The 16,663-nt window shown below is 37.8% G+C and overlaps 1 protein-coding gene across 1 annotated transcript in view; it reads left to right on the forward strand.

Moving 5' to 3' along the window:
• Positions 1-223: 223 nt before the first annotated feature.
• LOC127017724 (gamma-aminobutyric acid receptor subunit pi-like) overlaps positions 224-16,663 on the forward strand; it is a 40,766-nt gene continuing 24,326 nt past the window's right edge. Inside the window, exons 1-3 of the mRNA XM_050898975.1 lie at positions 224-279; positions 6,280-6,383; positions 16,420-16,487. Coding sequence (XP_050754932.1) covers positions 224-279; positions 6,280-6,383; positions 16,420-16,487 — 228 coding nt within the window. The remainder of the gene's footprint in view (positions 280-6,279; positions 6,384-16,419; positions 16,488-16,663) is intronic.

Below are 16,663 nucleotides of genomic sequence, written 5' to 3' on the forward strand. Positions count from 1 at the left end.
TAAGGTAAATTATTGCTGATACCATGTCTTTTTTTAAGTTTTGATATTTTTTATTGTTGTAGATATTTACTATTACATTTGTAGCAGTAGCTATTCAAGATACAATATCTTTAGTGTTGAAAACCTTGTGAAATTTGTATATTTGAAATGCAAATGTGTTGTAAAACATTACCTCTGCACTTTTTTTTAGGAGCTACAGGAACTTTTGAAACCACACCTGACAATGTGCAGTCTTAAATGCTGCAGTCTCAGAGCCCTTTTTCTATTGATGTTGTGTAGGTAAGAAATATTTGCTAAAAAATATTATTTCTTCAATGTATAATAATATCAGTTGGTTTATGATCTATTTACTTATAATTAGAAATATATCTGACCAGGTAACAAAGCCAAACCTACTTGACAGTTGAATCTTGCCTATTAAAAAGATTAAACAACCTGGATATTAATAACAGAAATACAGGACTGAACTCCTTCACGAATCATCTCAGCTGCCTTGATTGAATTACAGATTTTTTCACTGAGAAGCCCGATAGGGGAAAAAAAGAAAGGAATTTAACTTAAGCAAATGATCCTTCAAATGAAGGATTACTGTGTAGAGAGTGTGAATATCGTATCAGATACTTAGCAAATTTAGAAAGGCACACGGTCCTTGCCTGGAGCATAGTACCTTGCCCAAGGACAGAAGCACGCAGTCCACCTAGATGCACTATAAGCTTGAGGTAGTAAAGTCATCGTTGTGCATTTGTTAAAGGAGACTGTCTTAAAAAGAATTACCTGGTTAAAACATTGTCTTCTTATTCTCTGTTGATGAAATAATGAAGTCTTTAGGAAAGCTGAGTTGTGTTAAGCTGGAAAGTGAAACCTGATCCCTTCTGTGTACAAGTAACCCTGCTAACAGTGCAGTTGCCATAACAAAAAACTTAAGATAGAAATGGAGCACTTAAAATATATTCCTTCTATAAAAATGGGGAAAAAATATTCTTTATAAGTAATTCTAATAAGAAAATGAAGGATGGACAGGTTAAGCATTGTCACTACCACCTTTAACTGAAGTATTTAAAGTCTGTTAGCCAACTCTCTGTGTAGAATTGCCTGACCCATTTGGTCTCCCAGTAAGTTCCTCAAGATAAGATTCTGCCTGAGCTTTAGTTCAAGTGGGTGTGCAAACATGTTTAGATAAAGCCTCCACTTGGTTGTGAGGGCAGGTGGAACAGTCCCCCCTGAAAGGGGACATCCATCTCCCCCACCTTCTCCAGTGCTATAAAGAGATCTTTGTCCAGAACACACACTTGCTCTAATTCCACCTTCCTTCCTTGTCAGCTGTGACTTGCCACACTCTGTAATCACTGGATGATTCATGATTTTGCAGTAATAAAACATTGCTAAGAGACCAACAAAATTTCAGAAGCATGTAAGTAGCAAGGAGGCAAAATTCCCTGAGAAGTTCAGCCTGTGGTATATAATTACCATCATTATTATCAGGCAGACTTTGTGAATCTTCTTACAGCTTCACATGGCTAAGAGTATCCAGAAGCACAGACAGTTAATTCCTGTAGAGTACCCATGGGAGTTATGTGCATGCACAGCACCTGTTTAGCTTGGATACAAGTGCACAGCATTGAGCTGATCCGGCCATGTTGTACCCAAATCCAAAGGGCTGAGGAGAAGCTCTGCCCTTTGGCTAGCTCTCACAGCCAAGATGATCCTTAGGTACACAAATGCCTTTTTCCAGTGCACAAATCAGGAAGGTTTGGTGAAAGTGCTGTTTAAAACAAAAACTATCCTGCTTGGCACTGAAACAGAGAAATATTTCTAAGCAATATCCAAGGACTGAGGTGCACTGAAGCAAGGGCCAGGATTGCTCCCCAAGTGGCCTCTTAGATATCCCACTTGTATAAGCTCAGGCTAATGTGTGAATAGAGTTTCCTCTACTGAGAACTTTATAATCAATAATGGTTGGGTTTTTTGGTAGGGTTTGGGTTTTTTTTTTTTAAGTTTAGAGGCAGCCAGAGCCTCATCTTCCCTATCATATAGAGAGAACATGATCTGTCACAACGCATGTGTGCTAACAGTGTCACACCAGGCTATCAGACTCCACCTTACTTTCTAGTTCTCCCTTCCTGAATGACGTTTCTGAACTTCACTCTCAGCACTTGACATTAAATTACATTACGATCGCATCATAGACATGCGTACTAAAATCTATATCCAGGGGGTTGCCTGGATGGTCACTTTCCCAGAAATATTTTTATTAAGAAGTAGAAATGAAAAAATTGAGGCAAATTTATCAGAGTAATCAATAGAACTTACACTTCAAATCATTATCAGGAATCAGCTTAAGTAAATAGATGCTATTTGATCCCAAGAAGGGCTCCCGTTTATTTCAGGAAGGGTGTTTTCAAATTAAAGAATGCTAGCCTGGGTTTATACGGTCAGATCCAGAAAATTCTGTGGGATTTTTTTTTTTGCCTGAGTTTAAGAGCACTTACATTATTTAAGTATTTGTTCCTGTATCTTGTAAGTGGTAATGTAATGCTACTGTTTCAACCTCACCAATTAACCAAAAAACTGTGACAGTACTGGCTATTTTGAAGCAGAAAATTAATCGGTGATGTAAGTGATTCTGCGATTCTGCTGCAGTTTATCTACAAAGACCATACAAAAGCCTGTATCCTTGAGCAGGTCAGGTATGAAACAAGAAGTAACACCTTTGTTTGTTTGCATCAGTAAACCCTTCGCCTGTCAGTGGATTGCCTGAAAAAAGCTTTTTTTCCCTAGCTTTTCCTGAGGGGGGGTATTTCAAAAGCTTGCTCAGACTGTATGTGGCATTTTGTTTCTCCCTTCTCTCAGTTCTAAGGTGTTCCTACCTCTTTCATGACACATAACTTCTGACAAAAAATAGCCAGGAAATATATTCCCATACATGTGTCTAGACTGTACTTTTGTTTTAAGTGGTGATATATACTACTGTTTAGGGCAGATGTTCCCTTTTCCTCCTCCAGTTACCCAATTCTGTTAAGATACTAACTTGAAAGTATCTTAAATAACAAGCAGTTGTTGTGCCTTCCAAGTTTAGCCTAGCCTGTAAAAATACTAAGTTTTTGAGTCATAAGAATAACTAAGGAAATTAAATGATTATAATTCAGCTTTTATACAAGCAAGCATGGGTCATTGAACCTGAAGAGTTTAAAACATGTATTATACATTGGCAGCCCAGAACAGATAGATATTCCTGGCTGTCAAATAAGTATATATTCAGTTTTCTTCTGTAAAAACCTATTCTCTCCTCAGTGGCTGGAACAGCTGTTTCAAGGCAATTCCATACTTAGATGCATGCCAATGTATTTCAAATACATTAAGAAAATGGAGGAAGTAAAACATATGCAGTTAGTTAAATAAAACAACACAAATTCTGGGTAAAAGAGAAGCTTAGATGCATTGATGAGAAGATGTACATGCATAAGAGGAACGAGTCTCAGCTTTTACTTTTATCCTTTGTGATCCCTGCATAAGGCTATATGACAGAATAAAGGAATATGTGCAGCTGTGAGCTCACTGTTGCTTAGTGATGAATGGGGCACGTGAATTGAAGAGCACTTTAAAGGAAACAGGGCATCGTCCCTTAAAATGTAGATAAGCAAAACCACTTAAGGCACGTAACATCTGTAGGTTCCTTGCTTTACAACACTGACAATCTGCTGCTGAGTATCCCCAAAATTACCAGGATGGTAACATCACACACTCACATTTAGGAGGCATCAGGTTCCTCTCATATATTGGCTTACTATGATAGGACTTCTCAAAGATTGTATGGTAAAATAGCACACAAGGGACAGTGCCCCATTAATTCACAGCCTCAATTACTGCACAACGGCTTTGCCATGCCAACAAGTTCTTACTTGACCGTAAAAATCAAAGACCAAAGATATGAGGCTACACATTATGTATTAATGAGGGAAATCAAGAATTACCTTAAAGGGTACCACAGGTGATTCAAGGGAAGGACTTCCATACAATGATGCCGAATATTTAAGATATATTTCAGAAAATAGCTGTTAATGATGTCACACCAGACCACTCTGCAATTGCATACTGATCAGCAGAACAATATTATACCCTTGCAGTGGAAAAGGGACAAGTTTTCCTTTATTGTTTCACAATGCGTGAAAGTTATTCAAGAACAATCCAGTAAAGCTGTGAAATTAAACTCATGCAGCTTATTGAGCGCCTAGCTAAAATTATATGTAAATTACAAAAGCAGAAATATTGTACTATTGCAAGTACAGTATTTAAGAAATGAATTAAATTCAAGTACATTTCTAATTCCAACACTTCTGTGCAACATAAAACTGGCCTTTTTATTTATATTCACATTTCAACTCAACGTGACAGTGCTTGTTTCTTTAGGGCACAACTTACACGAGAAACATTCCTTATTTCAATGCTGGCATTACTCAAGACCACACTTAACATTAAGTAATAACATAGTTCTCTAGCAATAAAGAAATAAAAACCAGGGACAAAATAAGGGAAATAAGTAGGATCATTCAAATATCTAAGATATACGAGTTACAAGACTGCTAATGAAAAACAGCTACTTATGTGGGAATAGGGTCTGGCAAACAGAAAAATAGCGGCACTTCAAGACAGTGGACACCACATCTAAAACCATAGTGTGATTTGGCCACGTGCATTCAGTGAGATCATCTCAGCATTTAAGTTTTGCCAATCTAAGAGACTGGATTATTCCTAGTGGATGAAACCCACAGTTTCCTGACAGAACAGCTCAAGCTCTCTCAGAAAAATAGTAAAATTAAAATCAAAGGAGCAAGCTTTGGAAAGCTACAGGAGGCCCAGAAATATCATTAGGAAGAGCAAGCAGAGTTTTCAGGAGCAGCTCTGGGAGAAATTGGGAAGAAGAAATTCAGTGAGGATTTGGCAAGACTAGGAAAGACCACAAAACAGTGGTGCCCCCTTAGCCATCAGTCTGTAGTTACATCCTTCTCCCCATGGCTGAGCCATCACAGCTACAGCTCTTGTACCTGGTGTAGGAGAGCTAAGGGGTAGAGCTGGTCACTCTTAGTGACCAGTCACTTTTGGTGCGGGGAGTAAGAAACACAGACACCCTCTCCTGGTGAATATATAGGTGGCTGCTCTCCATCAGCAGAGACAACGCCTCTGCCTGCAGCCAGCTGGGCTTCCTTGAGTCAATCAATTATTTGCTTCTCACCTTCATAATTAAAGAAAAGTCATATCCCCACTTTTCTCAAATCATTGGCAAAGAGCAGTCAGTACTACTTGTGTTTTAATTTAAGAAGAGCACAGCCTGAATCCGTGACGGGTGAGCACACCCTGCTCACACTCTCAGGGTGCTCACCTCAGGGGTTAGGCAGAAATTAAGAGCAAAGCTATGATACCTTTTGCTATGGGCCTGCTACTTACAGTGTAAGAGCCCTTAATGGCCCCAGGTGCCCCTCCCACAGCTGCTAACCATCAAGACCCATAAAAGGTGAAGGGGGGGAATATATAAAAATGAATCCTGATGTGGTCTGAGTAAAGAATTGCAATTCAGGTATGTATCTTCCCTAGTCCCTGCACTCATCCTCCCAATGAGGCTATTGCAGGGGCCCAAGGGCAAAAATGGGGTTTGTAATTACTTATTTATATTTGACTTCTGTGGATCGTATTTGTAGCTGTTTCTGAACAAAGGATGGGTTTGCACTCTCATTATGCTTCACTGATTTTGCCCAACAGGAGTATTTCTGTAACCTGTTTAAAAATTGTTTTGTAAAGGCAGGATTTTAAAAGTGTTTTTATGCACAAATCTCTGAGGCTGGTTTCTGTCTCTCTCCAGAGCTAAATTGAATGTATTTCATTATGTAAAAAGAAGCTTAATTTCAAATGCTGAAATAAACAATCAACACCCCTCCCACATTCCCAGATTATAATAATAATGCCCTATTTACAGAGAAGGTATTAAAGAAGACTGAACTACTTTCTCAGGTGAGGTGTTAAGAAATGGTAGGCTTTAAGGTATAAAAGTGGTATCTTTTTCCAATAAGAGACTAATACAGATTATAAAATCTGATATTTTTTAGAACATTTTTTTTCTACAGTGCTGTGAAATGCAAACATACAAATGTTTCATGATATGTTATCTGATGGGCAGTAATCATCAGTAACCTTGAAACTAATACAGCATTTTCCTGGAATGTCATCTCTGCTGTAATTGATGATGTTCTTTTAAAACAACCTCACTCTTTTTTTCATTCCTTTTAGGTTAATGCAAATTCCTGAAGCTGAAGGAAAAGGTGAAATTCTACCTCCAACTATACAAAAAATAATAAAAGGATACAACAAGTATCTACGTCCGTTTTTTGATAGTAAGTAGAAAAGCTGTTTTGATGAGACTGAGCCATAACATAATGCAGTGTCTGAAACTCAGCAGTGAGAGCAAATGTTTTTTCACTGTACTTTTTTCTTCAACGTTTGACAGTGACTGATCTGATTATACATGAGGTACTATGATATAATAAGATATGCGTAATAGCTTTTGTGGCCCAAGGTGAAACTTATATATTCCAGGCATTCACAAGCAAAGCTTCCAGACTCTGTTAGAAACTTGACTATTGATGTTCGTGTGTCCTCAGTGAAATAAACTGTAATACCTTACCTATTTAAATGTATAATTTCCTCTAATTTCCTAAATAATCACTATAAAAATTTTTGATTAAAGATAAGAAAGCTTTATATATCAAACTGTTCATAAAAGCACAGGCAAATCTTGTTACTATAACAAGTATTATGTGCATCTACTGTAAGATTGCAAGAGAATTATTTGATAAATGCTTCTTGCCTGGGGTCTTAAAGGTCACTGAACTGGCTCACTGCAGAACTGTGCAGGAAAATTAATCAAAAATGTCAGTTCCCTGCATCAGAAGGCCACAGTCACCAGGTTGGAAGACCCACTGTCCTGGTTTTGGCTGGGATAGAGTTAATTTTCTTCCTAGTAGCTGGTACAGTGCTGTGTTTTGGATTTAGAATGAAAATAATGTTGATAACACACTGATGTTTTAGTTGTTACTCAGTAGCACTTATCCAAAGTCCAAGATTTTTGAGTTTCTCGTGCCCAGCCAGCAAGCAGGTGTACAAGAAGCTGGGAGGGAGCATGGTCAGGACAACTGACCTGAACTAGCCAAAGGAATATTCCATACCATAGAACGTCATGCTCAATATATAAACTGGGGGAAGTTGGCCAGGAGGGGCAGATCGCTGCTCGGGCATCGGTCAGCGGGTGGTGAGCAATTGCGTTGTGCATCTCTTGTCTTTTCTTGGGTTTTATTTCTCTCTCTTTGTTATATTCCTTTTCATTATTATTATATTAATATTATTATTGTTATTATTATATTTCATTTTAGTTATTAAACTGTTCTTATATCAACCCATGAGTCTTACTTTTTTTTTGCTGATTCTCCTCCCCATCCCACTGGGAGTGGGGAGGATTGAGCAAGTGGCTGTGTGGTGCTTAGTTGCTGGCTGGGGTTAGACCATGACAGCCACATAGTCTACTGTACAAAGGCTGATTTTACTGCCCTGCGGTGCAGCCAACATTACGCACCTAAAATGTCAGTGACGAGCACCTTCCTTGCTTGAATCAGGCTATTGCGTGTATCAGAAACACTAAAGAGTTAAGAGGCACGGTGAAGATCTCTGCCTGGAGTAACTGCAGAACTCTGAAAAAGAAAATATTCTTCATGTTGAAAAGATGCTTAGCACCACATGTCTGTCAGAAAACAAACTTAGAGAGTGAACACTAGGCAAGCGTTCTTAAGTTAGATATTCAGAAATGTTAGAGGTTTCAAATGAGGACTTTCATATCCCTTTATATCTCGCTTAAAAATGGTTGACTAAAGAGTTTCTCAGACCATACTGTTACCTCTTTCCATCCAAATACCTGGTGAGACTATCAGCCTGTTCAATAAGGGCACTCCACATCATGTGCAATTTCTGAATCCATTTCATAAAAATATTAAGATAAATCTGTATTTTAGGTTTAGGAGAAACAGGAAACTATTTAATCTGTTTGGTTTTATTGTAATTGTCTCAGCCGCTGATACAACTGCTATAAAGTATTTACATGGTCTAGGAAGATTTTCAGCAAAATAAAAGTAATGCTAATAAATAAACTAACCCCTTCTCATTGGAGATGATGCATAATGGAAAATAACTATATGTTCAGTGGCCATTAATATTTCATTCATTACTTCATGCTAATACTAGAAATACATTGGCACTGCCATGATGGATGTGCTTTGGTAGACAGCAAAGAGAATTTCATTGCAAAATCCTATGATAGTAGTTAAGACCAACAGTAAGCACTTTTGAGTTACGAATCTCCCTTTTCTAATGTGAGCCAATGTTTTTCTCAGCTGTCATAATGCAGCAAGGCTATAGCTCTTTTTCTGCCTGGGAATTTTGTTCAGAGGGATGCTAAGGACTTTCTGTGTTTGCCTGGAAATCTCAGAGGAGCTCAAGAACAGATCAAGTCTATGTCATACGCAGAGCCAGGCTAGCACTTTCAGACAGTGCCAGCATCGCTGCATATGCTCGCTACAGCTCAGGCAGACAAACACTGTGTCTCAGAAATATTTGATTGGATCTACATTAGCCCTACTGCTGAAGGAATGGGATGAGACTCTGAAAAATACATTTTATAGATGCCATTTCTAAATACAGGGTTGGTGGTTTTGTGAGAAATGACTTTTTTGTAGGAATAATTTAGGTTAGGATGATCCAGGAAGTGTTCACCCTGATTTTTGCACCTGTAGCTTTTTGCAAGATCATTTGGGATCATTTTCCATGTGAGAGGGGCATGTATGCTTGGGGTGGGGTGGGGAGTGGTATCTGCCCAGCCCTGACCCCTCTCTGTTACTGGCAAGGTGGGCTGCGGCTCGGATGAGATTCAGGTGCAGGAGAAGCTGTTGCTCTTCTCAGAAGCAGAGCTAGTAAACCACCTAAATCCTCAGCTTAACAAATCAGTGGATTATACTGATCTGTGCAATCACAGCTATCCTAGCTTTGTTCCATGTAATATTTTCCTTATTTCTATCAATATTGTCTGCCTGCAGCTTGTGTACCTTGCATCTATTCTTCATGAGAAAGATTTCAGTATAACTGACTTTACTCAGAATTATATCAATGGCTACAACACACCTGCTAAATAGTTGATAAAGCCAGAGTATCAATTTAGTCATTTATATCTCTTTTGTGACTTTTTTTTTTACCCTCCTTATCCCCCTAAATCCTTAATCTCTTCGGTATGATATTTGCACGTTAATAGTATGAGACTGACCAAACAAAAATGGATCGTAAGATCAAAGTGCTGGTTAGACTTGAGTAGGGTAATGAACAAATGCATGATAAAAACATAAACTGGGGTATTCTGATACTGGTGGAGATTATCAGCTACTATAAAAGCCTGCACAGTTCTAATTGTGTCAACCTATCAGTGCTGATTTACTCTGAGAAGGAAACTTGTATTTCTAGAAACATGAACAGAAAAGGATGTATATGCATATTAATCCCAAGATCTATGTTTGCTGTCAGAAGTGCATGAAAGGATTTGCATAAAATGGGAACCTAGTATGTGTATGTTGATATGCAGAAGTATCCAAAAATAACATCCTAAAGTCAGCCTCTTTAAGACACTTGGCTCCCTTTTTGTTTGGCCAAGATGCCTTTGCTTTTGAAAGTATGCATGTTTCTGTTTATTCATGTGGTCAGTTAGATATGCACTCATAAATATCCATGAGGAAATTTGTCATAAAACTAGATGGTATTACTTGTTGGCATCTACAGTGCTTTGAGTTTAATGTTAGCTAGTCATAATGGAACACTGAAATGTGATTTTTATCAAGTGTGAGAGGGCCAGAGGTTAGCTTGAATTTTAGAATAACGTAATTCAGAGTCATTTCAAAGTTATTTGTCCTTGAAATTTTTCTTCAGGCAGGAAATGCGGATTTTTGAAGTGATGCTTGCTGCCAAGATACAAGCACACTCTTACAAAATCAGTGACACTGAACTCCTTAATATTTAGCAAAACAGTTTTTTAGTCCTGAAAAGAAAGCATTAGGTATAAACAAATGATCATAAAATGAAGGTTCCTTTTTCCTAAAGCCAGGAGAAACAGAAATATTTACTAGTGAAGGAAATTTTATGGCAGCTCATAAGTTCTTAGTTTTATAAGCTCTCCATTTGCCTATTTGTTTGTGTTTGGTCCTTTTGTTGGGATTGGCAGATGACTGGGAATTACCTAAGCGGATACAACTCAGCTAGTGTCATTAACGAGGGGATTATGAAGATATTTTTCATTGGAATCCAATGACTGTGCATAACAACATAAAAACTATCTTCTCCTCTCCTTGCATGGATTGGAACTAATAGATTTCTAGATTTGAAACCTGGACTAATCTCACCTTACTTTAGTCATCTCCTCCCCCACAGCTCACCCCTCCAGACCCTTGCTACCCAAACGCTGCCATTTATGCCCAATGCAGACTGTCATTCCCATCTCTGGGCACCTAAATTAGGTGCTTAAAATTAGATTAGTTGAAGGCAGTCTTAGTATGTCAAAGGCTTGCAGACAAGTAAAATTGAGCATTTTATGTCTGTCCATGGTGGGTGGCACATACCAGTTACCAAATTATGGGGGTACTTTTACACAGTGTTTAGTACAGAGGAATCCCAGCTGGACTGGCTACTTGGCTCTGCCCTCATCTGAATGTTACTATTAAGAATGTTCTCTTTCCTTAGCTATAGCGTTTTAATGTCCCTCTTTGAGATGGTTCATCAAGCAAGTCTTAATAAACTGAACAGATAGACCTGGGAAGTTCCGTTAGTGAATTAAAAAACTACCTAATTTAGAATGGGTTTAGCCATTCTTTGGACTGGAATATGAAATACTCCTATACTAGTGTTAGTAGATAGTACCCCTTAATGTAGTAATATCCATCCTAGACTTTTAGATAGATGTGAAAGTCGTCTATAGAAAGCTGACATAAGGGATTTCAAAATGCACAGTTATTTCCCTTAAATGTGCTACATAACCCTGACACTTTATCTCAGCAATACAAGCTGATTTCAACATCAGGTTTTCTGCTGAAACTGTGTAGACCAATTTTATAACTTTAGGTGCTGTGCCAAACCTCTCTGAATTAATGAGCAATTCCTGCTGACTTCAGTGAGCCTTGGATCAGGTTCATGGAGTTGTTAAGGGATGCATAAAATCTTGTAAATAATTTTATACAAATAGATTTTGTTCTGTGATTGAATGTGATAATTTAAGTGTTCTAATTAAAAAGAGAGAGACTAGGAAAAGGTCACAGCTAAGTATATTTGAATATGGAAGCTGCTTTCAAGTGGTATAGAAAAGTGTCATGCTTAAATCAGTTATTCTAAACCACATTTAAAAGATTATTTTCCTTAACTTTGTAATAAGTAATACATTTCATGGTCTTAAGGTTTAAATTCAAGAAAGCAAATTAAATCTTTGAGTCCAACCTTCTGTGTAAGACCAGTCATCATATTTTTTTTTCTCAAATGTTGTTTATATTAAGTTCTATGAGTTTAATTAGATGAAGGCATTTTAGTCCTCAGAAGTTTACAGTTTACCCCCAAAAGAGACCAGGAGATATTGGAATGTTAACTGTGTCTAAGACCCTTTGATTTAGGGAGACAAGCTCACAGGGTACATGAGAAAGAAATACCAAATAATCATCACCTACAGACTATTTTATGTACCAGTTAGCCAATGTCTAATGCTTCAGAGAAAGGCAAAAAGCCCAGAATATGTATGACCAGTTGTATATTGGCAAAAAATATCTTTTGAATCCATACTGAATTCTTAAAATTGTGATTTAATAAATCAATGGCTTGGTGCAAAACTAAACTTCAGCATACAGATGGTAATGTAGATTTTCCTTCCTTTCCCATGGAAATAAGAGACACTATGAGACTATCATTGCCACCAAACCCAGCTTCGTGCATGCAAGACTGTTTTTTGGGGTTGTCTGTCCCCCCCCACCCCTAAATGCTGAGCTCTAGAGACTCTAAATGATTAACAGCGATTAAGTTCAGTTAGAAGAAAATCAATTTATTTGAAGTTTCATGTTGTATCTAGCTTCCATAAACTGGGATCTTGCTTTGCTTTGTCAGAGAATGTGTACAACTTACTACTGGATACCTTTTCTGGGCACTTACTGACATTGGGCAAGTCACCTCTCCGTCTTGTCTTTGAGGAGTAAATGCTGTTCCCCAATTTTCATGTTACAAGCTTTGATATTAAGCTTCCAGAGTTTTTTGTCTTGTGGATTATTTCTCTCAGTTGAACTCTGTCTGCTGTTTGCGCATTTTTTTTTCAAATGTGGAAAGCAAATCTTGTCACAGTAATCTCATAACAGTCTTGCCAATACAGTCTAGATTGCAAGATAACTTAATTCTGTGTATTGCTCCCCATTGCAATAGTGCTTCTGCCAAAGCATAATATGGAAAGATCATGTTGAAATGATTATCTGTGACAACCTCTAAATCCTCAAAGGCACTACTTGCCAAGATAGTTTCCTATCCTGTACATACTGCCTGCATTATTTGTCCTCACATTAATTGCTTGCATTTGGCTGTATTAAAATATGTTTTGCTGACAAATGATTTAACAAGCTGTTGTTATTATGATCCCCACCAATTTTTGTCTTGTCCACAAACTGTACTAGCGAAGCTACATCACTGTCTAAAGATCATTGATGCGAACAAATAGGATTGACGCTGATTCCTGCTAGAAATGGGTCTGTCTTGTGATGTCTTCGTATCAACAATTACAGTCAAGATCTGTCAGAAGGCCTATCTTAATCTGTCCAGTCTCTTCACGTAACGTATATTTGTCAAGAAAGATGTCTTGTGGTGGGAAGGTAAATGCACCGAAAAAATCCAAGCGTAACGTATATCTAAAAGTCCCATAATACTCTAAAACAAAGCAAAGCTGGCAATCAGGCAGACAAAAACAGTTTTTCATGAAACTATAATAAATTATTCTAGTGATACTTTTCTTTCTAATTCTCTTAGAGTTGCATAGTATTTTATCCAGTATTGCTGCAAGGATGAGGTGTTCTTTCAAAAAGCCATCCCTTCTGAATGTCAGAATTGTTTTAAGTTTTCTTAAACGAAATGAAAAAGAGCTAGTACTAACGGCTCGGCACTGGCAGTTCGTGATAGTGCTGATTGATTTAAGTAGTAGGTCTTCAGAGTTACAAATACATACATGACATAGTGGTGGTTTACTTTGTTGGTACAAAGTTCAACAGGCTGTGATCATTGCAGTGATACAAACTTCATTTTTAGGTATGCTATCTGCCACTCTTCTGGCTGCTTTCCCATACGGGATTACTGTGAATATCTGTAAAGTGCATAAAGTAACAGTCTTTGTACATAAATGTCAGTAAAAGTTAAAATGTATGTTAATTAGATTGTGCACCCATTGCTGTACAAGGCACGCCCTTTGGGGTTTCTTTGCCATGTTTTGAAGATTCCCTTCACTAATGCAGGCCAGGCTGTGACTTTAGTTTTCTTCTGAAGGTCGGTAGATTTCTTCTGAAGTTGTCATTATACGTACAATTCCTGCCAAACATATGGAAATGTAGGAACTGACTGCCTCATCTGGTCTACTGCCCTGTTTTTGACACTGTCAACAGGAGACCTTTCAGAGGAAGTTCAGGGGAAACCCTGGTGCATCATTATGGGAAGACTCATTCTGCTATTAATACTTTTTGCTTACTTAGTAAGGCACCGTAAATTGTATTTAGCCTCACACACAAAAAAGAAATTAGCATTTAACTGTTAATATTGTTCTGATTTAATTAACTGTTAAAGCAAAGCTATTCTCAGCAGCTTGTATTGTATTAATAAAGACTGCTTCCATAACTGTGGGTTTTTTTCCTGCACAACTCCTCCCTGGCATGTTGCTGTATCTGAGAGGATGTAATTTGCTGCTGAGTTTTCATGAGTGCTTGGCTTGACAGGCTGGCTGCACAGCACAAGCACTTGGGTTGTGAAGACTGTCAGGGCTAACAGAGCAGGATGGCTTTGTCCTGACTACACTACCACTCCTTAGCACTTGAACCGCAAGGCAGGTCTGCGCTAGGACAATTGGTTTGAGCTTGAAGTACCTCTTAACCTAAGCTAGATGTCTTTTAGCAGTTGGGAGTTGCCCAACGCTACAATTCTGCTGTGTTACTCAATATTTTGAAAAATACCAAAACAGGAAAGAAAGAAGGAAGAGATGTACACAGTCCTGTTTCTGTGATTCCAGAAAAATTAAACCTAATTTAATTTCAGTAATCTTTCTGGAAAGTCAGCTTTTTCTCTCAGATGTGTAACAATAGCACTGATGATACTGAAATGCTGCTAATGAACATTTCCCCTAATCTGTATCACCTTAACTAGGCAAGGATCAAGTGTTGTTCCTACCAATAAAATATGATATAGTAGGAAAGAATGATTATTCCCAGCCACAATTCCCACTTAGCCAACTGAACACTGCATTGTCATCTCCTTAGGATGGTCCATCGTTAACCATATGCCTTGCATGATGAGATTCCCCCCAAATTCTTGTGTGACAGTTGGCAATAATATGCTCTGTTACAGTCATACGTAGGAATCTGTAGGAAGACTTTAAAAAAATCAGAAAATGGATTATAAATCACACTTATTTTTAAATTTAACGATTTTTGAGGGTCTGACACATCTTTTGAGGCTGGCAATGTTGTACCTGTAATAATGATATAGTACAATCGTAAGCATAAGTATCAATTGACTCTGCTGTTGTACCCTAGAAAGTTGGGCTGAGTTTCCTAGCGGGTCAGGTTTTTAACCCTGGAGGGACAGAAAATAAATGTATTCTTGGAGTATCAAAACCTGAAAAGAATGGAAAGAAACAGGAGAACTAGCTGTCAATGGTCTGAGAACTTTTCAGTCAAATAATTTTGTTCCAAAGTTAACCTCCAAAATCTTCTTCCAATAGACGAACAATTTCTTCTAATCCCTATGTACAATTTATAGTATATGATAAATGTATAGAGTATCATCAGAGGATGTTGCAAACCTACAGTCCTGCTTTAAGCTGGAGCTTTATATTTGAACTTTCAACTGAATCCAGAACAAAGCATTTATAGATTCTTTCAGGAGTGCCAGATGTTTAACAACTTTAACACATGCATTACAAATGGAAATACACCACTTAGAATGACACCATTTTTTTTTTTAGTGTTACTCAGTGGGGTAGAGTTGGACCCCATCTTCCTCTAGGTGCCATTTGGGGGCATATAAGAGCTATGTACACAATGCATTGCAAGGAGCCAAGCGGGGGCTTCAGCAGTGTGCCTGCAATATACTGGCACCATCAGCTACATAGATCTTGCCTGAAGTATTTCTGCATTTCTCAGCACTACATTCTCTGCTTCTCAATTACTTGGAAAGATGCACTTATTTAATATGAATTTCCTTGTACATGTACTCTGTTAATTATTCTGCACATATTCAACCAGGAATAATGTTACGTTTCCATGAAAGCTCTGCACAAATTCTGCATTTTAAAACGCACAGCTGGTGATCTTCCTTCTGACTCTGTGAAATGCACATTCACAAGGAAATGAGAATCTGAGTATACTAACATTACAATGACAACTACTTAGGTAAGGTATTTAATCACACTGAATAAACCTTCAGCTGATATTAATGTTAAAAGGAGAATAAAATGACTAGTTTTCCTTTATAAATGCAAGTATTTAAATGACAAGTTAACTGCTAATGGTCAAAAGCAAGACATTAAAATGCAGTGACACAATATAGACAATATATTCTTAAATAGGCAGTAAATAAAGTCACTCAGCTGTCCCATCTGGATATTAACCATGTGACGTTGCCAGGTGCAACTCCTTAGTTCACTAACATCTGATGGACCAGATGTTGCAACTGGAAGAATTCTTTCCACTGCTCTGCACCTTGGAGCAGAAGGGTGTGACGTACCATGGGGATTGTACCTTCCGCACCTTGTTGTGCAACGTTTTCCCCAGCACTTTTTTTCGGGGGGTGAGGGGGTGTGGGGGGGTGGAATCATATAAACCAGGAAATATTTAGGAAATAAAGCATGTTTATTAAAACCAAGATACTGTTAGTCTAGAAGTATTATATTTTGGTTATGAAATTGTTAAAATTCTTTCATAATCTAAGTTTGAGGAATATCTCCTTTTAAAAAACTACTAAACATTTAGAAAAAAATGGATCATATTGTGGAAGATCTTGTAGCCAGTTCTCCTGAACACTGACCATTAAAGAACTATGTGCTAGATTCTGACTTTCTCTTTTTTGCAGATGGTCCTGTGTCAGTTGGAATGAGTCTGGATATTGCAAGCATTGATACAATATCAGAAATAAATATGGTATTGTAGCTTTTGCAATCTTTTTTGTTTTGCTTGTTGATAAACTAATGCCTTTGTTTACAGCTGCTGGCAATGTGACTTTGAGGCTTTTCTCCTTGTGCAGTGAATGTGTGTTAGGAGATGGAATTTTATTTCACTACAGACAGTGGTTATAGCACTACAATAAGTATAGAAAT

This window comes from Gymnogyps californianus, chromosome 6 (genome assembly GCF_018139145.2).
Source record: "Gymnogyps californianus isolate 813 chromosome 6, ASM1813914v2, whole genome shotgun sequence".
Taxonomy (NCBI): Eukaryota; Metazoa; Chordata; class Aves; order Accipitriformes; family Cathartidae; genus Gymnogyps; species Gymnogyps californianus.